Source organism: Saimiri boliviensis, chromosome 2 (genome assembly GCF_048565385.1).
Source record: "Saimiri boliviensis isolate mSaiBol1 chromosome 2, mSaiBol1.pri, whole genome shotgun sequence".
Lineage (NCBI taxonomy): Eukaryota > Metazoa > Chordata > Mammalia > Primates > Cebidae > Saimiri > Saimiri boliviensis.
The window spans coordinates 132,160,180-132,183,893 of NC_133450.1; the positions used below are offsets into that span (position 1 = coordinate 132,160,180).

The 23,714-nt window shown below is 54.0% G+C and overlaps 2 protein-coding genes across 7 annotated transcripts in view; one reads left to right on the forward strand and one right to left on the reverse strand.

Annotated features, from left to right (window-relative positions):
- Positions 1–23,714, reverse strand: part of BRF1 (BRF1 general transcription factor IIIB subunit) — a 65,745-nt gene that overhangs the window by 11,480 nt on the left and 30,551 nt on the right. For 3 of the 6 annotated variants that reach the window (XM_039462783.2, XM_039462782.2, XM_010343891.3), the window contains 7 exons: positions 22,597–22,628; positions 19,507–19,579; positions 7,832–7,981; positions 6,619–6,712; positions 4,745–4,871; positions 4,342–4,381; positions 4,160–4,252 (listed from right to left, as the gene is read on the reverse strand). In XM_039462783.2, coding sequence (XP_039318717.1) covers positions 4,160–4,252; positions 4,342–4,381; positions 4,745–4,871; positions 6,619–6,712; positions 7,832–7,981; positions 19,507–19,579; positions 22,597–22,628 — 609 coding nt within the window. The other 3 variants (XM_010343895.3, XM_010343896.3, XM_010343894.3) reach the window with 3 other exon arrangements.
- BTBD6 (BTB domain containing 6) lies at positions 15,570–18,151 on the forward strand. Its single transcript, XM_039462784.2, has 4 exons — positions 15,570–16,078; positions 16,159–16,249; positions 16,352–16,470; positions 16,634–18,151. Exons 1-4 carry the CDS (start codon positions 15,705–15,707, stop codon positions 17,664–17,666), a joined length of 1,617 nt encoding a protein of 538 aa, XP_039318718.1. The 5' UTR covers positions 15,570–15,704; the 3' UTR covers positions 17,667–18,151.

Below are 23,714 nucleotides of genomic sequence, written 5' to 3' on the forward strand. Positions count from 1 at the left end.
AATGGCGCCACCCCTCTGGAGACAACAGAGGGGTATTAGTAAAGACAGGCAGGTGAAGACAGGCAGGGTGTGGGGGCTCACTTGAGCCAGGAGTTCCAGACCAGCCTGGGCAACATAGCAAGATCCTGCCTCTACGAAAAAATTTTAAAACTACCTGGGCATGGTAGTGCCTGACTGCAGTCCCAGCTACTTGGGAGGCTGAGATGGAGGACTGCTTGAGCCCAGGAAGTTGAGGCTACAGTAAACTACAATCAATCCACTGCACACCAGCCTGGGTGACAGAATAAGACTCTGTCTCAAAAACAACAAAAAAAGACAAACACTTGTTTTCCACATAAGCCAGCAATGTCACCCCAGCAATTTACCCAAAAGGAAATCAACGTCCATACCAGGACTTGCACACGAGTGTTCAGGAGCGCATCAGAAACAACCCCAAAAGAGAAACAATCACTAATGAATGCTACTGCTGTAAGCCAATGACAATTCCTGACAAACAGCTCTGTATGCATCCAACCACGGTCCCTTTTTGCCTTTAAAAATCCATTTGTGGCTGGGCACGATGGCTCACTCCTGTAATCCCAGCACTTTGGGAGGTCAAGGTGGGCAGATCACTGGAGGTCAGGAGCTCGAGACCAACCTGGGCAACACGGTGAAATCCAATTTCTACCAAAAAATATAAAATTAGCTGGCCTGGTGGGTATGTATGTAGTTCCAGCTACTTGGGAGGCTGAGGCAGAATTACTTGAACCCAGGGAGCCTAGGTTGCAGTGAGCCAAGATGGCACCACTGCACTCCAGCCTGGGGACAGGCGAGACTCCATCTCCCAAAACCAAAAAAGTCCACGTGTAAGTGCTGCTCACCAGAGTGTATATTCAGGTGCGTAAGTGCTGCTCACCAGAGTGTATACTCAGGCGTGTCAGTGCTGCTCACCAGAGTGTATACTCAGGCGTGTAAGTGCTGCTCACCAGAGTGTATACTCAGGCGTGTCACTGCTGCTCACCAGAGTGTATACTCAGGCGTGTCACTGCTGCTCACCAGAGTGTATACTCAGGCGTGTCACTGCTGCTCACCAGAGTGTATACTCAGGCGTGTAAGTGCTGCTCACCAGAGTGTATATTCAGGCGTGTAAGTGCTGCTCACCAGAGTGTATACTCAGGTGTGTAAGTGCTGCCCACCAGTGTATACTCAGGTGTGTCACTGCTGCTCACCAGAGTGTATACTCAGGTGTGTAAGTGCTGCCCACCAGAGTGTATACTCAGGCGTGTCACTGCTGCTCACCAGAGTGTATACTCAGGAGTGTAAGTGCTGCTCACCAGAGTGTATACTCAGGCATGTAAGTGCTGCTCACCAGAATGTATACTCAGGCGTGTCACTGCTGCTCACCAGAGTGTATACTCAGGCATGTAAGTGCTGCTCACCAGAGTGTATACTCAGGCGTGTAAGTGCTGCTCACCAGCTCACCAGAGTGTATATTCAGGTGTGTAAGTGCTGCTCACCAGAGTGTATACTCAGGCGTGTCACTGCTGCTCACCAGAGTGTATACTCAGGTGTGTAAGTGCTGCTCACCAGAGTGTATACTCAGGCGTGTAACTGCTGCTCACCAGAGTGTATACTCAGGAGTGTAAGTGCTGCTCACCAGAGTGTATACTCAGGCGTGTAAGTGCTGCTCACCAGAGTGTATATTCAGGCGTGTAAGTGTTGCTCACCAGATTGTATACTCAGGCGTGTCACTGCTGCTCACCAGAGTGTATACTCAGGAGTGTAACTGCTGCTCACCAGAGTGTATACTCAGGTGTGTAACTGCTGCTCACCAGAGTGTATACTCAGGAGTGTAACTGCTGCTCACCAGAGTGTATACTCAGGTGTGTCACTGCTGCTCACCAGAGTGTATACTCAGCAGTGTAACTGCTGCTCACTGGAGTATATGCTCAGGTGTGTAACTGCTGCTCACCAGAGCGTATACTCAGGTGTGTAACTGCTGCTCACCAGAGTGTATATTCATGTGTGTAAGTGCTGCTCGCCAGAGTGTATATTCAGGGAGGGCAATTTGATGTGTTCTCACAAGCTGCAATCCTCAAGCTTGACCCAAATAAATTATGTAGATTAGCTTTTCCTCAGTTTCTTCCTCTTAGGTTGGCAAGACTCATCTTAAAATATTCCACTTTATTTTTTTGTGTATGTAGCAGGGACAGGGTCTGGTTCTGCTGCCCAGGCCTGAGTACGGTGGCTCAATCACAGCTCACTGCATGTCAAACTCCTGGGCTCAAGTGATCCTCCTGCCTCAGCTTTCTGAGCAGCTGGGACTACGGGCACGTGCTCCTATGCCCAGCTAATTTTACTTTTTGTAGAGATTGGGTCTCACTATGCTGACCAAGTTGGTCTCTAACTCCACTCAAGCAATCCATCTGTATTGGCCTCCCAAAGTGCTGCGATTATAGGCATGAACCACCATGCCTGACTCACCCTAAGACTTAGATTGCTTTCTTCTGAATGTGTTCCAATACAAAGTTCCTGGCTAGCACTGAGTCCCGGAGGGGTCCCCCTGGTGAGGAATGGCTCCTTTGGGGAAAGCGCCCAATCCCCAGAGAGCAGATGTCAGCGGGTGAGGACCTCTAGACAGAGCAGCCTCTTAGAAGCCCCTCCCTGGGCAAGTGGGTCCCGGCTGCAGGTGCCAGGAGCCTTGGGGGCTGCAGCTGCCACAATCCCCTGACATGCACATTCCCAGGACTGTTGGCTCTGCCCTGAAAGTACCTCTAGAGTTCAACCAGGTTGGGCCAGGTCTTTCACCCTGGGTTCCTGTAAAAGCCTCCCCACCACCTGCCTCTGCTCTCAGGCCCTCTCGTGGCTCCTACCACCCCCAAGTGGAAAAACACAGTACAGAATACAAATCAAAAATAAAATTCTAAGCCCTAAAAACAACTGAACGGACCCCTTGTCTTGGTCAAGGAGATTTCAAAGAAACCTGAAAAGCTAGTTCAGACCACGATGGGAAGTGGGGCAGGGTCAGAGATGCCTCATTATACTCTCTTACAGCCCTTCCCGTTGGAGTCCAAGCACAGCTGATCAGCATTAACATCAAAACAGAGATCTGAAGATCGACCAAACAATAGCAATCAGATACCAAACTCCAGCCTGACTCTAGCAAAGCAGCATATGACAGATGGCAGGCCCTCAAAGAAATCAAAATATGTTACTCCAGAATATATTTCTTTGACATATTTTGAAATGGCCCTGCAAAGCTATCTTTTGTAGGGGAAACTTATAGTCTGTAGAGAATCCCCTTCCCTTTCCAGGTCTTTTTCTGATCCTGAAAAGATTTGCTGAGACTCTAGCACATTTTAAAGGTCTGAATAGGAATCATTTGCCTGAGGGCAGTGGCTCATGCCTATAATCCCAACACTTTGTGAGGCCAAGGCACGTAGATTACCTGAGGCCAGGAGTTCAAGACCAGCCCCACCATCATGGTGAAACCCCGTCTCTAACAAAAAACACAAAAATTAGCTGGGTGTGGCAGCAGGTGCCTGTAGTCCCAGCTACTTGGGAAGCTGAGGCTCGAGAATCACTTGAACCCAGGAGGCGGGGGCTGCAGTGAGCCAAGATCTCGCCACTACACTCCAGTCTAAGCAGGAGAGAGACTCTGACTCAAAAAAGAAAAGAAAACCTCCATCTATTGCCTCTGAGGGCAGCCACCTACAAGACTTCATCTATGTAACAAACACCTTGGTCTCCACAACCCCTGACCTTAACCCAGACACTTCTATTGACTCCAGGTCTTTAGATAGTAACTCTTTCAACCAATTGCCAATCACAAAATCTTTGACTCCACCTGTGGCCGATAAGCCTCGCTCACTACTTCGAATTGTCCCACCTTTCTGGATCAAACCAATGTATACCTTACAGGAGCTTCTGAGGGGACGGGATGAGGTGGGGACAACCTGTACAAACAGCTGGTGGGCCAGAGCCCAGCGTGGAGCCTGAGCACCTGAGGAGGGAGGAGTGCCATGCAGGAGGCAGCCTCATCCCCCCAGGGCTGTGCACATAGACCCGAGGGTCCAGGAAGGGTGACAGGAAGGACAGGGTCAAAGGTCAGCTGGTGGGAAAGGTGTCGGCAAGGGGCAGGCGGATGGATATTGAGTTCTGAGGCCAGGGCTGGACTCACCGTCTTTCGCCAGGTTGGCCAGGCCCCCCTTGGCCTTTGGTCGGCTATTTTCCAGTTCAATCTCAATTGCATCCTGGTAACTGGATATTTCACCTGAAGTCGTAAGATAAAAGCAAAAAGTCTGCACAAAATCAACTTTCCCAACAAAACAGAAGCATTGTATGGGAAGATCGGTTGGTTACCTTCAACCTCCTCCAGTTTTTTTGACAGGACTTGTTCAAGCTGAAAGGGAACGGGGCGAGAGGCTTAGTGAAGGGAGGCCCTGGGACACAGCACAGCCTCCTGGGTGCCCCATGGGCCCCACAGGCCGCTGGAACTTAGGGGTACGCAGTGGTGGAGGCGGAGCTGTGGGCCTGTATCCCCCACGGGGATAGGCGGCACTTCCCAGAGTCTGTGCAAGGTACGTCCCAGAGCCTCCTCTGGCTGCTCACAGCACTGATGAGCAGCTACGAGGCTTTGGGATGGCACCAGCTCCACTACCACCCTAGTCGGGGGTACAACTTCCCTCCTAAGCTAGGCCTGACCCAGCTCCGAGATGCAAGGCCTGAGGAGCCCAGCACAGCCAGACGGCAAGGCCAGCACTACCTGCTTCATCCGCAGCTTCCTCTGGCCAGCTGTGTACGAAGGGGGGTCGCACTCCTCCTCCAAGTCAATTTTCATGAACTCATCAATGGTCAGCTGACTGGTGGGGGTGTCTTCAAATTCCGTGAGCCTAAAATGGAGCCAGACATGTGAAACAGAGCTGGTGATCCTGAAAACAGCTATTTAAAACTGAGCTTCCAGCTGGGCGCAGCTCACACCTGTGACCCCAGCTTTGGGAGCCCAAGGTGGATGGATTGCTTGAGTTCAAAACTTTGAGACCAGCCTAGGCAACATATTGAGACTCCATCTCTACCAAAAAAAAAAAAAAAAAAAAAAAAAAAATTAGCCAGGCATGGTGGTGCATACCTGCAGTCCCAGCTACTTGGAAGGCTGAGGTCAGGGAGGATCGCTTGAGCCCACGAAGGTGAGGCTGTAATGAACTGTGATGGTGCCACTGCCCTCCAGCCTGGGCAGCAAGCAAGATCCTGTCTCAAAAAATATATAACAAATAAAATAAAAGGCCAGGCACAGTGGCTTATGCCTGTAATACCAGCACTTTGGGAGGCCGAGACGGTAGGATCACCTGAGGTCAGAAGTTCAAGATCAGCCTGGCCAACATGGTGAAACTCCGTCTCTATTAAAAATACAGAAATTAGGTGAGTGTGGTGGCAGGAGCCTGTAATCTCAGGTACTAGGGAGGCTGAGGCAGGAGAATCGCTTGAACCCAGGAGGCAGAGGTTGCAGTGAGCCGAGATGGCGCCATTGCACTCCAGCCTGGACAGCAAGAGCAAAACTCTGTCTCAAAAAAAAAAAAAAATCAAAAACAAGCAAAAATAAAATAAAAATTGTGCTTGCCAGACAGTTCCTCTATGGGGCCTGGTGCTCAGGGCTTGCTCCTTGCCGCCCAGGTCCTTTCTGGTGGCTTCTCCATCCCCACCTGATCCTGCCAGACCTCTGGTCCCGGGAGAAAAGCCCACAGGCACCCTTGTCACTTCCACAGAGAGACCCCCGATCCCAGACAGAAGACTCAGAAGGCTTGAAGAGAGGAGGCTGAGCCAGGACCGCCACGCCTGGCAGCCAGCAGGAAGGTGCCCTGCCCACTGATGACCCAGGGGACTCAATTCTTACATAACGCCTCTATACATTACACCATCTCCAAAATGTTTAATCAAAGGCTTTTCACAGAACCAAAGGTCAGATATTTAAGGTCAAATACTTCCCAGGTGCTTTTGGAAACTGCCACAGGACATGATCTCAGCTGAAAAACCGAAGCCGCATGTTTAAGATTTGTGATAAAGATCTTGGCAGGTACAGGTCGCAGCAACTCCGCTGTCACACTGACCTTGTCAAGTCTGTGAAACAGGGCTGCTGTGCAGGCGAGCCGAGGAACACAGCAACCGCCACAGCAAAGCAGCACTGCAGGCCCCGCCCACCCCAGCCTGGCCTGCTCTGCGGCTCGTTTACGTTTACGTCGACGCAGGGACTCTTACGGAACTCTGGCTTTTCACTTGCACACGGGTCACCTGGGCTTTCAAAGTCCAGGACGGGCCGCACCAGAAAGGAGACGGACCAGCTTCTGACATCAAAGACAGCCTCCGGCCTGACTGTGACTCACGGCAACTTGACACATCACCCTCCACCACAACTTAGAAACACAGGAATCAGAAGGAGGGGGATGCCTCCACGGGACAGGGCCAGCCCCAAAAGGACTAGCAGGGAACTCTGGAGGGAGGCGAGACAGCATGTCCAAGCCCAGTGGGACAGGGGCCAGGCTGGGGACAGCAGGTCCCAGGAGGCACCGCCTGCTCCAGTAAGAGGCCTGAGCCGGACTGATGAAGCGTCTGCGTGGTCCCCATGCCCTGAATGAGAGCCCCTACCTCTTCCGCAGTGTGGACTCACACACTTTGACTACGCTGATGACCTCTTTCACGGTCCTCCTGAAGTCATGCATTCTGGCTGCAACGAGAAGTGCTAGAAAGCAAAGAGACAGGCCTAGTGAAACGCCGCGTCTGGGAAACATGGAAGCAGCGCGTCCGCGGAGGCCGGACGGTGTGCAGACCCTGCTCGGGGAGACAACAACCTGGAAAGGGGTGTGTGTGCCCGCACAGTGAGACCCTTGCCTGGTGTGGCCGCTCCAGGACAAGGCCCTCTCTACCTTACTGTGGGTGGCAGCTGCATCTACTCCATTTTCAAACACAAGGAAAATTAAAATGAAGCTTTCTGAGAACTTCATGTCATCTCTCAAAGCAAACAAACTAAGATGACTTGTGCGGGAAACACAGGTTGTGACAGGAGCTGGGGGGCTCTGAGGATGCAGAGCCAGGCTGGGCGGGAAGCGGGCGAGGTCACCGCTGGCAGCTGACACAGGTTCACCAAGGCCACGGCAGGCCCAGAACCTCCAGTGCAAACGTGGAGACCGTGTGTGCAGATGGAACTGACCCTCAGGTGGAATTCTGCTATCCTATCCCATCCTAGAGTGCAGGGATGCTGGCACCGGGCCTGCTGGGAAGGGTGGAAGCTGGGCACAAGGGTGGGGGCCCTGGAGGAGAGTGAGATCCCAGCCGACGGTTGGGGTAGTTGACCAGACCATGGCCACAGCCATATCCACGCACTAGCACCAAGGGTAAAGTGAGAGTTTGAGTGACAGCTGCAACCTGGGGGGCCACAGAGGTCCAACTAGAACAACCGCCCAGCTGGGGCCGGGGTTCAGCCCAACAGCCCTATAGAACCCTCACAAGCAGCAACCTGGTGTCTCAAGAGAGAGGCCACACCACTATCTGCATCAGGAGCTGGGCCCTCCAAGACCACGAACAGGGATGGCCATGCAACCGCTCCCCAGAAGCAGACAACCTTATCAGGTCAGGGCCCTCTGGGACCCTTATCCCAGGACATGAAGAGGACAAAAGGGTCGTCAGGAGGTCCTGGAGGGCCAAGGACCCCGTAGGCCAGGCCAGTGTCGGCCACGGGAGGCTGGAGGCAGCTGTCAGTACTCTGGAAACACATGCCCTAGCCCACCAGCGCTCAGGAGTCCGGACGGTGTGATGCCAGAACCCAGACCATCATCCCACAGACAGGCAGGGGCCACTGTACCTGCTCCGCAGAGGCCCGAGGGGCGCCGGCCTGTGTGCATCCAGTCCCGCTTCATTCTCTGCAGGAGCCTCAGGGCCGTCATGGACACCTCATGGTTCTTCTCCCCGAATTCCAGCAGGTGCGCAAAGCGTGGAATGTACAGGCACGGGTCTGCGGCAGACACAGCGCCTGAGGGCCCACCTCGAGGTGCCACAGCATGTGCACATGCAGCCCACCCAGCCCAGGGGCAGGGGACCTGCACTTGTTTTTCCAGGCACACGGGATCCCCCACATCCCCCTCCCTGGACAAAGTCTCTCTGACCCTCAGCTGGGACAGCCACGGCACTGAACCCAGGAGAGGTCCCGGCCACCTGCCACTGACCACCTGCTGCAGCCACGCTGGGGCACTAGGCAGCGTGCCCACTGCATGGCCATCCTGCTCAGGGCACAGAGGGGCTCACACTCAGCAGCCTTCCCTCCAGACCATGCAGACGGCAGCACTCCTACAATGGTCCCCAGGACTCTAAAGCAGGACAAGCATGGCTGGGCACACAAGCCATCAGGCGGCTGGCATCTGCTGACACTCATGGTTGAGTGTAGGACCCGCTTCCAGCACCTCTACCAGCATGGCTGTGCCCTGGGGGCTGTGTGCACACCAAGGCCTGGCGTTGTGCACCTCTCCCAGCATGGCACAGTGCCACAGGGGACGTGCCTGGAGCAGGACAGCCCTGGTGCTGTGCAGCCTGGGCCGAGCGACTGCGTGGACCCAAGCAGCGCCCCCTACACTCACCACAAGGCCGTGCTGTGAGCACACGGGGCTCTTGCCGTGTCCCAGCAGGGCTCAGTGGCTGGTTCACACTCACGGGTGCAGCCCCCTATCCAGGTGAATGCAACGTAGCATGAGGTGTGCCCACGGCCACACGGCCACCATGGATGGGGTGGACTCGGGATTAGTCTGGGCAGTCCAGAGCCACAGCTCTTTTCCACCATTTAAACAATAATTTTTGGGAAATGGGGATTAGTGAGTACAAACACACAGAGAGATGAGTAGGATCTCGCGTTTGACACACAACAGGATGGCGCCAGGCAACAATTTCTTGTACATTTAGAATTAACTAAGTCAGTATAATTGGATTGTCCGTAACACGAAGGATAAATGCTTGAGGTGACAGATGGCCCATTTACCCTGATGTGATTGTTATGCACTGTATGCATGCATCAGAACACCTCATGTGCCCCACAAATATACACATCTGCTATACACCCACAACTAAAGATAAAAAATAATTTTTAGTGATTTGGCTGCTAAAACAGATCTTATTGGAAGAAAAAAACAAGATATAATTTAAATTAACATAATTGTTAAGATTTTTAATGATTTCCAATAAGAAACAATCATTGGAGCTGGAAATGTAAAGAATGATAAAAGATATGTTTATAGGCCAGGTGTGGTTGCTTGCGCCTGTAATCCCAGCACTTTGAGAGGCTGAGGCTGATGGATCACCTGAGGTTCGGAGTTCGAGACCAGCCTGACCAACATGGAGAAACCCATCTCTACTAAAAATACAAAATTAGCTGGGTGTGGTGGCACATGCCTGTAATCCCAACTACTTGGGAGGCTGAAGGAGAATCACTTGAACCCAGGAGGTAGAAGCTGCAGTGAGACGAGATCGTGCCATTGCACTCCAGCCTGCAAGAGACCAAAACTTTGCCTTTTAAAAAAAAAAAAAAGGGCCAGGCGCAGTGGCTCACACCTGTAATCCCAGCACTTTGGGAGGCCAAGGCGGGTGGATCATGAGGTCAAGAGATCGAGACCATCCTGGTCATCATGGTGAAACCCCATCTCTACTGAAAATACAAAAAATTAGCCCGGCATGGTGGCGCGTGCCTGTAATCCCAGCTACTCAGGAGGCTGAGGCAGGAGAATTGCCTGAACCCAGGAGGCAGAGGTTGCGGTGAGCCGAGATCGTGCCATTGTACTCCAGCCTGGGTAACAGGAGCGAAACTCCGTCTCAAAAAAAAAAAAAAAAAAAAAAAAAAAAAACATATGCTTATAGACTGGGCAATAGCAAGACAAAATCTATACAAAAAAAATTTTTTTTTTAATTTGGGGCTGGGCACTGCGGTAGGCGCCATCCCATCACTTTGGGAGGTTGAGGTGGGTGGATCACAAGGTCAGGAGTTCCGAGACCAGCCTGGCCAACACAGTGAAATCCCCATCTCTACTAAAAAAAATACAAAACAGCTGGGCATGGTGGCAGGCTCCTGTAATCCCAGGTACTAGGGTGGCTAAGGCAGGAGAATTGCTTGAGCCCGGGAGGCAGAGGTTGCAATGAGCTGAGATCAAACCATTGCACTCCAGCCTGGTGAGAGTAAGACTTCATATCTTAAAAAAAAAAAAAAAAAAAAAAAAAAAAAAAAAAAATTTCGTCGGCACCAGGTGCTATGGCTCAAGCCTATAATCGCAGCACTTTGGGAGACCAAGGTGGCAGACTGCCAGAGATTGAGACCACCCTGGGCAATACAGTGAAACCCTGTCTCTATTAAAATACAGAAAATGAGCCAGGCGTGGTGGCCCTATAGTCCCAGCTTCTCAGGAGGCTGAGGCAGGAGAATCACTTGAATCCAGGAGGCAGAGGTTGCAGTGAGCGAAGATCATGCCACTGCACTCCAGCCTGAGTGACAGAGTGAGACTCTGTCTCACACATAAAAAAAAATTAGTGGGTGTGAGGCCGGACATGGTGGCTCAGGCCTATAATCCCAGCATTATGGAAGGCCAAGGCAGGTGGATCAGCTTAGCTTAGGAGTTCGAGACTATCCTGGGCAACATGGTGAAACCCTGTCTCTACTAAAATACAGGGGAAAAAAAAAAAAAAAAAGCCAGGTGTGGTGGCAGGCACCTATTAAACAAAAAAAATTCAAGACAAGCCAGACAGAGTGGCTCATACCTACATTCTCAGCTACCTGGAAGGCTGAGGCAGGAGGATTGCTTGAGCACAGGAGTTTGAGGCCACCCTGGGAAACACAGCAAGACCCATCTCTTAAAAATAAATCTGGGGCCAGATGCAATGGCTCACACTGGTGAGTCCCAGAACTTTGAGAACACAAAGCAGGATTGCTTGAGCTCAGGAGTTTGAGACCAGCCTAAGCAATACAGTCAGACCCTCATGTTTACAAAAAATGAAAAATTTAGCCTAGTGTAGTGATGTATACCTGTCATCTCAGCTACTTGGGAGGCTGAGGAGGGAGGATTTCTTGAGTTGAGGAAGTCGAGGCTGAGTGAGCCATGACTGTGCCACTCACTGTACTCTAGCCTGGGTGACTGAGACCCTGTCTCAAAACAAAAAAACAAACAAGACAAAAAGTGTTTCTTCAAGACAAATGTCAGTGACTAGGGTGGTGTGGGCGGCACCGGGCAGTGGCGGCGCTGTGGGCCAACGTGGAGCAGCAGAACGGCACAGACGGGCATGAGCATTTCATGACGGAAAGGAGACAACTGTAAGCAGCCTCGACTCTACAGGCGCACAGTGAGTGACACAGAGAGAGTTAAATGAAGGAAAAGGACCGGAAACAACCTTCAAAACCACAACAATGGGAGACTTCAACATGGTTCTCTCCAATGTGACAGACTGATTAGAAAACGAAGTCTAAGGGAAGACTCAGACACATCACCACAGGCTCAACCTGACAAGGATGTTCTGAAACCCTTACCCCATGGAGTCACCATGCTTTCCCAGGGTCTGTGGGACAGTTAGGAAAATGACCAGAACCAAGAAACCTTCAACATACTCCAGGTAATAGCACATAGGACATGCGCTTTGACCCCACGTGCGAAAAACTAAAAATAAGCAAAAACACAGTCCCCTCACCTGCAAACACTATTGGAAATTAAAGTGAAATGCTTCAGGTAACTTTATTAACTTAAGTGCTTTGTACAATTAGGGAAGCAATGAATGGGCTAGGCATGGTGGCTCACGCCTGTAGTCCCAACACTTTGGGAGGCCGAGGCGGGTGGACTGCCTGAACTCAGGAGTTAGAGACCTGCCTGGGCAACACGGTGAAACCCCATCTCACCAAAAAATGCAAAAATTCAGCCGGGCATGGCGGCATGAGCCTGTCATCCCAACTACTTGGTAGGCTGAGACAGGAGAATCGCTTGAACCTGGGAGGCAGAGGTTGCTGCGCCACTGCACTCCAGCCTGGGCAACAGAGCGAGACTCCAGCTGGAAAAAAAAAAAAAAAAAAAAAATTAAGGAAGCAATGAAAATAATGAACTAAGTCAAATAACAGAAAACTAAAAATTAATGAAATTATTGGCCGGGCGCGGTGGCTCAAGCCTGTAATCCCAGCACTTTGGGAGGCCGAGGCGGGCGGATCACGAGGTCAAGAGATCGAGACCATCCTGGTCAACATGGTGAAACCCCGTCTCTACTAAAAATACAAAAAATTAGCTGGGCATGGTGGCGTGTGCCTGTAATCCCAGCTACTCAGGAGGCTGAGGCAGGAGAATTGCCTGAACCCAGGAGGCGGAGGTTGCGGTGAGCCAAGATCGCGCCATTGCACTCCAGCCTGGGTAACAAGAGCGAAACTCCGTCTCCAAAAAAAAAAAAAAAAATTAATGAAATTATTTAAAGTAGGCAAAGGGACTAATAAAAAAAAGCAGCAAATAAATTACCACTATCAAGAAAAGAATTAAAAAGCCTAACAGCCAGTATGGTGCTGACATAAAGAGAGACCTACAGACCAGAACAGGACCAGAAATGATATGGACGGGCAGGGGACCTTCCACGAGTGTGACAAGAACGCACGAGGGGGAAAGGCTGGTTCTTCAGTAAGCAGCACTGGACAAACTGGATATCCATACGCAAAGGAATAAAGACACCCTCACGTCACACACAAAAACTAACTCAAAACCCATCAAACACCTGAACGCAGACTCCAAACTATAAAACCCTTAGAAGAAAACATAGGGAAAAACTCTGTGACACTGGTCTTGGTGTCATGTTTGAGAAATCATTGCCAAGAGCACGGGCAACCAAAGTAAAAATAGACACGGATGACCTCACACTAAAGCGTTTCTGCACAGCAAAGGAATCCCTTCACAGAAAAGATCTACGAAACGGGAGAGAGTATGTGCAGGCCATCTATCTCATAGCGGGTTATCATGAAAATACAAAAAACTCGGGCCGGGCGCAGTGGCTGACGCCTGTAATCCTAGCACTTTGAGAGGCCGATGGGGGTGGATTACCTGAGGTCAGGAGTTCAAGACCAGCCTGGCCATCACGGTGAAACCTCGTCTTATAACGACAACAAAAAAAACCCCTCCTACAACTCAGAACAAAACCGATTAGAAAACGGGCAAATCACGCTTTCGTAATCCCAGCTTTTAGAGAGGCTCAGGCATGAGAATCGCTTGAACCTGAACAGCGGAGGCTGCAGTGACCCCTGACCACTGCACTCCAGCCTGGGCAACAGAGCGAGACTCTGTCTCAAAAAAGAAAAAAAAAAAAGCACTTGAACAGATGTTTCTCCAAACATGACATGCAAATGGCCAACAAACACATGAGAAAATGCTCCTCACTACTATTTATCAGGAACATGCAAACCAAAACCATATGGCACTACCTCATACCCATTAGGATGACCATTATCAAAAACAAAGAAGAAAGACAGGCGGGGTGCGTTGGCTCACACCTGTAATCCCAGCACTATGGGAAGCCTAGGCAGGTAGATTACTTGAGGCCAGAAGTTCAAAACCGGCCTGGCCAATGGCGACTCGCTCTGTCACCCAGGCTGAACCTCTGCCTCCCTGGATCAAGCCATTCTCCCGCCCTGGCCTCCCTAGTAGCTGGGATTACAGGCACCCACCACGCCCAGCTAATTTTTGTATTTTTAGTAGACACGGGGTTTCACCATGTTGGCCAGGCTGGTCTCGAACTCCTGATCTCAGGTGATCCGCACATCTCAGCCTCCCAAAGTACTGGAATTACAGGTGTGAGCCACTACACCCAGCCAACACTGTAATTTAAAAATCAAAGTGCAAAGGATGGGTTTTTTTCTAAGGGTGAGAATGATTATTCACACACCCCACACCACTACGAAGATCAAGACACTGACTACCTCTGAGGGCTCAGCAGTTCCATCCTGGCACCCTCTCTGAGACAGCCGTCACCCAGTTCTCGCATGTAGCTGTAAGTTATTCCTTCTCACTGTATTATGGATCCACCACAACCTGTTGATCCTTTCTGTTGCTGACGGACACGTGGACTGTCTCCACTTGCATTTCTCCCGGAAACTGCTTATGCCGTTACCTTTTTCTATGGAGACAGACGACTGGGATGGAAACTACAGCAGCCAACCTGTCTTTGCCAGTGAGGTCCCACACTATGAAATCGAAGCTGTGGCCTCTGTGGGTGTGTCCTTGGCAGATGCACCTACACTTTCTCTTCGGACCTTCTGGGCCCTCGTGCAGGCTGCAGTTTTCCAAAGGGATGAGCTGTGCCGAGCGAGTTACGCGCCCACCTGCAGCAGGTGATCTCCAGCGTCTCCTCGTTCCAACACTGGCATTCCAAGTCTCAAGTTCAGCAGCCTAGGGGCCGGGTGCCCCATTCCCTGGAGAACTGATGACGTGTGCACCTTTGGGCCACCGCATAGCATCTGCACATATCTTTCGCCATTTTTTTTTTTTTTAACTGGGTTGTCAACCTTTTTCTTCCCTGACTTGTAGTCCCTCATCCATCCTGAAGAGTGCTTTGTTGAAAATACACCAAATATCTTATGAAGGGGATTCTCCCAGGGATCATTTACTACAACTGTAACCACCGCCGAGCCACCGAGCTCCTGTTCACTGTTTAGCCCAGGACCAGGGCGATAGGTGCGCCCACTGATCCGAGCTGCTGGCTGCGTCCTGTGGGGTTTCCTGTACACGGAGGTTTTCAGAGTCTGAAGCCTGAGGTCCAGGAGGCTTCGTGTGCGTCCTCGGGAAGGAGCCCTCCTGACAGCCAGGCCTCGCACGTGAGCTTGGGGCGCACCAGCTGCGCGGCCGGGCCAGATGACACCGCCTCTGAAGCTTGGTTTCATCCGCAAAGCCAGTGCCAAGCACCTCCCAGGTTTAGTCGCAGGCTGCGAGACCAGAGGCCCCACAGGGAGCGAGCCGCGACTGTGATCCACAGGCAGAACCACGGAGGCGGGGCGCGCCCCAAGGCCAGATCCGGACCTGCCCACCCGCACGCTGTGTGACCTTCAGAACGCGACTAACCTCTCTGTGCCCGTTTTCTTGAGGAAAATAGCAGCGCCTACCCCTGTAAAGTGCTCAGACCAGGATGGACCGCGCTCTCTGCGACCGTTTGCCGCTGGCGTCCGCAATGAGCAAAATCGCGAGGCGTCTGTACGAACGAGGAATGCCACGGACCATACAAGCCGCGGCCGAAGACACAGACTCCAGAAGGCAAACGGCCAAAGTCACAGACAAGCAGGTCCCCCTGCGTTCCCAAAGCGTCGCGAGCTGAAGAGCCGGCGGGCGCAAGTTCCGGCGCACGGCACCGCGAGGCCGGGGGCACCGCCGGGCAGCCAGGTCCTCAGCGCGCGAGCAGCTTGCCAGCCGGGGGCCGCCTTCCGCAGGGCAGAAGCGTCGGCGGCCTCGAGGCGGCAGAGTTTGGGGGTGGGGCCGCGCGGCAGCGTCGTCGCCCGAAGCACGGCCCTGACGCAGCGTGACGCGACGTGACGCAGCCTGACGCGCCGGCGCCGCGGCGGGTACGAGCTCGGGCGGGCGGGACGGCGCCCCCTGCGGCCGGGCCTGGCCGGGCTGCGCTGGGCTGGGCTCGGGCAGGGTCGCAGGGGCGGGGGTGCGGCGCGGGCGCGGGTGGCCGTCCTGCGGGTCGCGGCGCCGCCGCCCATGCTGCTGCCCCTGGCCTGCCTGCACGGCCGCGTCGCTCAGTGCCTGACCTCCCTGCTTTTGCTTGCAGAGCCGCTCCCGAGGCCCCGGCGCGGCGCGAGGGCGCGGGGCGCGGCGTCCACAGGCGCCGAGGCCGCCCCCGCCGCCCCGCCCGCGAAGATGGCGGCGGAGCTCTACACCCCCGCCAGCACGACGGCCGCAGACCTCACCAACAGCAACGCGGGCGCCACCACGGGCAGGAAGGCCGGGCCGCGCAGCCCACCCAGCGCCCCCGCGCCCGCGCCGCCGCCGCCCGCACCCGCGCCGCCCACGCTCGGCAACCACCACCCGGAGAGCCCCGGCTGGCGGTGCTGCCGCCCCACACTGCGCGAGAGGTGAGCCCGCCCCCCGCGGTCCCTGCTCGCTCCGCGCGCGCGCGCGCCCGCGCCCCCAGCCCATGCCTCTGCCTTTGCAGGAACGCGCTCATGTTCAACAACGAGCTCATGGCCGACGTGCACTTCGTCGTGGGGCCCCCGGGGGCGACCAGGACGGTGCCCGCCCATAAGGTGGGTAGCGGCGGCCCCTCCGGGAACGCGTGCCCCGCCCACTGTGCGGCTGCCTTGCAGCCCGCGGGACAGCCAGGCTCACGCGGCGCTTTCTCCTCCCAGTACGTTCTGGCGGTTGGCAGCTCAGTCTTCTATGCCATGTTCTACGGGGACCTGGCGGAAGTCAAATCTGAAATTCACATTCCAGATGTGGAGCCTGCAGCCTTTCTGATTCTGTTAAAGTAGGTCCACTCTGTGCTGGGGAACGATGGGTGGGTCCGTTGTAGGCAGCTTCCCGTGGCTTCTGAGGGGAACCCTGCAGGAGCTGATGGGCTCCTTACGCACTCGCATCCCCGCAATGGATGCTCAGGAGCCAGCCCCTGACCCGGGCCCTCCCTTGCCTAGGTACATGTACAGTGATGAGATCGATCTGGAAGCTGACACAGTGCTGGCCACGCTGTACGCTGCTAAGAAGTACATTGTCCCAGCATTGGCAAAAGCCTGTGTCAACTTTCTGGAGACAAGTCTGGAAGCCAAGAACGCCTGCGTCCTGCTGTCCCAGAGCCGGCTGTTTGAGGAGCCTGAGCTGACGCAGCGCTGCTGGGAGGTCATCGACGCACAGGCCGAGATGGCCCTGCGGTCCGAAGGTTTCTGCGAGATAGACCGGCAAACGCTGGAGATCATCATCACTCGGGAGGCCCTCAACACCAAGGAGGCAGTGGTCTTCGAGGCCGTCCTGAACTGGGCTGAGGCAGAGTGCAAGAGGCAGGGGCTGCCAGTCACCCCACGAAACAAGAGGCATGTTTTGGGGCGAGCCCTCTATCTGGTACGAATTCCAACGATGACCCTAGAGGAGTTTGCCAATGGCGCTGCCCAGTCAGACATCCTGACTCTGGAGGAGACCCACAGCATCTTCCTGTGGTACACCGCCACCAACAAGCCCCGCCTGGACTTCCCCCTGACCAAGAGGAAGGGCCTGGCCCCGCAGAGGTGCCACCGGTTCCAGTCTTCTGCGTACCGCAGCAACCAGTGGCGGTACCGCGGGCGCTGTGACAGCATCCAGTTCGCGGTGGACAGGAGGGTATTTATCGCGGGGCTGGGCCTGTATGGGTCCAGCTCTGGGAAGGCCGAGTACAGTGTGAAGATTGAGCTCAAGCGGCTTGGAGTGGTCCTGGCCCAGAACCTGACCAAGTTCATGTCGGACGGATCCAGTAACACGTTCCCAGTCTGGTTTGAACACCCAGTTCAGGTTGAACAAGACACCTTCTACACGGCCAGTGCCGTCCTGGACGGCAGCGAGCTCAGCTACTTTGGGCAGGAGGGGATGACGGAAGTGCAGTGTGGAAAAGTGGCCTTCCAGTTCCAGTGCTCCTCGGACAGCACCAACGGGACAGGCGTCCAGGGTGGGCAGATCCCGGAGCTCATCTTCTACGCCTGAGGAGCCCAGGGAGGCCACAGCAGGTCGGAGTGAGTAGAGGGACCGTCAGATGGCGACTGCTGCTCGACACCACACAAGCCGCAGTTCACCTTGTGTCTCTTTGGCATGTAATCAGCTGAAGCTTGATTCTGGGAAGCAGACGCCTTTCCACGCAGCCAGAGCCCGGGAGTCCTTGTCTTTGGCATGTAGCCAGCTGAACCTTGATTCTGGGAAGTAGATGCCTTTTCCACACAGCCAGAGCTGCAGGAATTGGGGTCTCAGGCATCTCTGGTGTGCTGAGGTGCATGTCTCAGGTGGAAGAAGATTTAGGGCACAAGACAGGCCCCAAGATCCCACGACACCTGCTTTGAGGGGCCGGATGTTCCTGCCACCCTCTTGGATTCTAAGTGTTCCAAGCTTAACTTGAGACCCTCCCTTTAAATCTAAAATTGGCAAAGTCACTTAAAATAGTGGACTTGTGTAATAAAGGTTGTCTAAAATAACAACCATGTGTCAGTAATGGCTACGGGAGTTGCACAGTGGGGTGTTCTCTTTCTCATGCAACAGAAGAGCTCCTACCCATCCCCAGGAGAAAACCTTTCATGCTGAACACGCTATATGGTTAGAAGCAAAGTGTGCCCCAGCGAAGCCCATCCGTCCCCTGGGTCTCTGGTGCTTGTGGGCCACCATGGAAACAAAAGGTGCCTGGTTGTATGTCCTAACACATCACTAGCACCTCAGAGTCCCACACTATGAATGGGCTGTCAGAGGGAGCATTCTGCTGGGCCCAGCGATCTGGACCCATGGGGACACAGTGTCACTAGCTGGGACGCTACTATGGGACGGCTTGTTGCAGGTATGGACTGGGGTGGAGCAGGCTCTCCCACCACTTGCCACTGTCCTCCCACTCTGCACGCCCTGGTAGGCAGTTGCTTTCTGGAAAACCTGTTTGGCCCCTGAAAGAAGGGACGACCCCCCCTTAGCACCTGGGAGAGAGCCCAGGCCGAATGCCTCTGCTGCTGCAGCTCACGCTGCTCAGTCCTGCTGGTCGCCCAGCCCCACTCGCTTCTCTTCCACAAGGACAGACACTCCTAGATGCAGACAGTAAAGTAAGAAAGGGATCTAAGCGGGCCGTGGAAACCAGTTATCCGCTTGGTAAAGAAAGAAAAGGTCAGTTGGAACCATCAGGTGGTGAGTGCTGTTCTGGTTCTTTCCTTCTAGACTTTTCCCCTTGGTCGGATTCTGCACACGTGAACACTGCTGCTGCCTCGAGGGGGAGACAGGACTTACATGTAACACATGTCGAGAAAGGCATACAGGAGCTCCATAAGCTCGCACACACTGGACACTCAACACAGAACAAAAGCAGCAGAAAAAAACACACAAGAGGGCTGTGGCTGGAAAGCACGTCCAGGAGCTGCCCCACTGTCCCCATCTGTCCAGGGGCACCTGGTGCCAGGTGTGTTCCTTAAACCCTGTCCACACAAGATGCTCCCAGCACACGGCACTTGTTTCCTGCGCACCTGACAGGCACTGACAATGGGCCTTCTGGTTTTGCAGCAGAAAGAAAGCCCCAGGCCAAGTGTGGTAGCTCATGCCTGTAATCCCAGTGCTTTGGGAGGCCAAGACAGGACGATTGCTTGAGGCCAGGAGTTTGAGGCTACAGTGAGCTGTAACTGTGCCACTGCACTCCAGCCTGGACAACAGAGCGAGCCTCTGAGCTCCTAGCAGCTTTAGGAGACATTTCTTACCTTGAGGGGTCCCGTACTTGGACAGGATTTCCCTCTACTGCTCAAAAGATATTTGTCACGCTGGTCCCTACAGCAGCCTGCTGGACACCCCATCTTACCCAGATGCCTACCTATGGCCGGCGCATTGATGCAGAGCTCTCTTGCCAAGAGAAGAAACGTCTTTCCCAGCACGTACACATTCACCTGAGAAAGAGATCACAACCAGAAACAGCATTGGTATTTAAGGATATGTTCACTTTTTTTCTCTTAAAATGCCTCTCTTGTTCAGTCTTGAAAGACTCCAATGGCCTGTGGAGCAGCCACCCCACACCCGCAAACCTGGCCGTCCTCCCTCGGCTGCTGGGGCTCCCAGGGCCCTGCCTTCTTCCTCTAGGCCGCTGCTTTAGAGCCCGCTGCCGTCTCGCCATGATGACATCTGTTTAGAAGAAAACCTGGCTGCAGGGTCCCTCCCAGGGCGTAATCACACTGTGCACCTGCATTTCATTCAGAATCGTGCACCCACAACACAACTTCCTGCTCACATGTGCTCTTGCCAGCTACATCTCCAGCCTGGGCTCCAATGGGCCCAGGGGACCTGGCCTCAGCCCCCTTGCTGGGATTGAGATCTGTGTTCCTCAGTGACTCCCCCGCCCCCTGCACTGTTCCCACCTCAGGTCCAAATCCACCTGCCATCGCTCACCTCAGGGCAGCGGAGGTTAGGCCCAGACCGAGGGGGCAACCCAGAGGGCTGGCAGTGATGGAAGTACCATTGCTTGTCCTCAGCAAAACAAGGACTCCAGCCTGCGTACAGACCCTGTGCACAGCCCTGCCACAGCAAAACCATGACCTGCTGCCAGCCTCTGCCGGCCCACCTTAGACTCCGCACCCCCAAACTTGTATGCCAGAGACACAGGAGTCGATGAGACCCGAACGCTGCGAGTGAGGAATCTCCAAAGGGCCTTTACATGGAAACTCACACTTAAAAAGCCATGCATGTAGAACTCATGTAGTTGTTTGTTTTTTGAGACAGTTCCGCTCTTGTTGCCGAGGCTGGAGTGCAATGGTGGATCTCAGCTCACTGCAACCTCCGCCTCCCAGGTTCAAGCAATTCTCCTGTCTCAGCCTCCTGAGCAGCTGGGATTATGGGCGTCCACCACTACACCCAGCTAAATTTTGGTATTTTTAGTAGAGACAGGGTTTCACCATGTTGGCCACACTGGTCTCAAACTTCTGACCTCAGGTGATCCACCAGCCTCAGCCTCCCAAAATGCTGGTGTGAGCCGGGCGCGGTGGCTCAAGCCTGTAATCCCAGCACTTTGGGAGGCCGAGGCGGGTGGATCACCAGGTCGAGAGATCGAGACCATCCTGGTCAACATAGTGAAACCCCGTCTCTACTAAAAATACAAAAATTAGCTGGGCATGGTGGCGCGTGCCTGTAATCCCAGCTACTCAGGAGGCTGAGGCAGGAGAATTGCCTGAGCCCAGGAGGCGGAGGTTGCGGTGAGCCGAGATCGTGCCATTGCACTCCAGCCTGGGTAACAAGAGCGAAACTCCGTCTCAAAAAAAAAAAAAAAAAAAAAAAAGTGCTGGTGTGAGCCACTGTGCCTGGCCTAAACACATGGGGTTCTTTCCAGAGCTGCTAACATGAATGAGGACCATTTATCAGAAATCTTCCTACTAACAGTCTAACTGGCTGCTCCCTGAGGGCAGGGGTCAGGGTAGAGTGTGGCCAGACTTCCCTTGTGGGTGGGTGCCTGAGGAGATGTGTGCCCAGGCCAGCGAGCAACGTGGGTGTGCCCTAAGGCAAGGATCAAGAGAGTGACCCCGTGAGCTCTCCACGGGACCATCTGAGTCCCCAGGAGCCTGACTACCTCCGGAGCAGCTGCCCTGGCCCTGGCCTCGTGCTCATCCTCCCTGGGAGTCACAGGGCTGGAAAAAGGGTTATGTGGTTTGCCCTGAACCAAGCACAGCGCACCTGAAACACGGACTTGCTGGATTATCACAATTCCCGAAGAGTATTTTTAGCCTGACCACAAAATATTTCAGCATAGCTTCTGAGGTGCCATTTATTAAGACAGCTGGGAGGACAAGGACCCCAGGTGCCACCTGACATGGGCAGAAGCCTAACTGTGGGCTGCAGCCAAGGGCACCAGGTCCCCGAGGACCTGAGGTGGCAGTACAGCCAATGGGTGCCCAGAACCCCTGTGGGCACCTGGGTCTGGACACAGCTCCCTTTAAGGAGTGAAATCTACATTAATTCTGCACTGTGGTCACGACTGTTTTTCAGTGACATTTCTCTTTTTGAGTCAACAGCATGGTCACCGAGGACCTGTGGTGCAGCCCCCAGCACTGTCCCTACAGACACAGTGCAGAGCCTCAATGTCCTCACCCTGGGTCTTATCTACACAGGGGTCCTTGGGGTTGGTCTTTCCACTCTGTCACTTTGTTCAGTCACGTGGAAAGAGGGATGTAACTGATTAAAATGCCTTCTGTGGTATCCAGAAAGGAAGTGTCTCCAAAGAGACTGTAATACAAGACTTTTCTGCAATTTAAAATGCATGCAAGAGGCCAGCTGTGGTTGTTCATGCCTGTAATCTCAGCACTTAAGGAGCCGTGGTGGAAGGACTGCCTGAGCTCTGGAGTTCAAGACCAGCCTAGGCAACATGGCAAGACCCCATCTCTACTAAAAATACAACACAGCCAGGCACGGTGGCAGGCGCCTGTGGTCCCAGCTACTTGGGAGGCTGAGGTGGGAGGATTGCTTGGGCCTGGGAGACAGAGGTTGCAGTGAGCTGAGATAGCACCACTGCACTCCAGCCTGGGTGACAAGTGCAAGATTCTGTCTCAAAAAAAAAAAAAAAAAAAAAATTTTAATGCATGCAAGCCCAAAAGAAATAATCTCCTATACCTAACTATGTTACTCACAATTTGAATTAAAAATAAAATAATCTCCTTTGTGTAGGATAGAAGTGCACTGTTCACCCAGGCCTAGGTAACACCCACCTGTGCCCACCACAAGCAGCTGCCCTCCTGCCATGGAGACCCACACTCCCACGAGTCTCAGACTGTGACCCCCAGGTCATAAAGGCCCCTCATCCTACAGACCAAAACTTCCCGTCCGGGCAGGCAGCATAGACCAGCCACTGAGGTGCATGGGGGCACCCAGCGGTGCCCCGGTCACAGCCCCAGGTTGGGAGGGACGCAGGACGGAGGTTGTCTACCTGGAGCAGGTCACTGAGGTCCAGAAGCATGTCTGCGGTAGGAGTCAAGGATGCAGCCGCGTGGCTGGCAAGCTTGGGTTACCCGCCCACCTTCAAACGTGCAGGACGGCAGGGCTGCACCCCAGGGAGCTGGAGTCGCCCCTCCAAATGTCAGCTCCGCCTCCGATCAGGAAGGAAAGGCGGGGTGCCGCGCTCAGGCCTCACCAGAACCTCCTAGCCCCACGCATGAGGGAGACTTCTGTGAACCCAATACGGGGACAAGGGAATGTAAGAAACAGAGAGCCAGACTGGGGGAACCAGAAACGTGGGGGCTTCAATCTGATCCTAGAGAGAACGTGCACCCCCACACACCCACCTGCCCAGTCAGGTGTCCACTGCATGGTGGGTCCGCTGCCCACACACAGCACAGAAGACAGTGACACTCATGCTCCCTGCAAGGGCACTTCCTGAGCACTTATCAGGCACCAGGCAGGCAGTCCTCCTGGGAGACAGAAACATAGACCTGGGGCCCCCTTGGTGAGCAGTGAGCCTACAGGGAGCACACCAGGGGCTGTGCTTGAGTGACGGGCGTAGGGACCCTGCGCGGGACCTGTCCTCGCTCAGATGAACAAACAGAACCCAGAATGTGTCCTAAGTGATTCACACCTCAGATGGATCCATAAATTATCAAACACCAGCCACTGCTTAGTACAACCTGCCAGACAGCTAAGGTGCACATCATTCACGGCCCCACTGTAGCTTCGAGAAGTCACTCTGGACACCCTCCTGGAGCTGGATCAGGAGCCCTCACAAGCAGTCGGGTGGCTAGGACGTTGGCTGGGACGTGAGTGGCTGGGACGTGAGTGGCTAGGACGTGAGCTTCGAGGCCTATGAACAAAGGCGCATCTAAAGGCAGGCAGTCCCTGAGGGCTGCAACTATGGGCACCGAAGCACAGCCAACAGCCAGCAACAGACTCAGGAGAGGCACTGTGACTGGAGGTGGGGGGCGGGACCAGTGACATCAAAGGAAACCCAAGGGCGGCAGTAAGAACTACCTGGGGAAATGCCCACGGCAGCCGACGTGCACAAACGGGAAAACGAGGCCAAAAGGCTACATCTATGGGTGACTCCAAGCATAT

Excerpts from the sequence above, each read along its gene's own strand:
- BTBD6 (XM_039462784.2), top strand. The coding sequence starts at position 15,705 with ATGCTGCTGCCCCTGGCCTGCCTGCACGGCCGCGTCGCTCAGTGCCTG. Across the intron at positions 16,079-16,158 it reads CGCCCCACACTGCGCGAGAG|GAACGCGCTCATGTTCAACA; the intron begins GTGAGCCCGCCC and ends CTGCCTTTGCAG. Across the intron at positions 16,250-16,351 it reads GGACGGTGCCCGCCCATAAG|TACGTTCTGGCGGTTGGCAG; the intron begins GTGGGTAGCGGC and ends TTCTCCTCCCAG.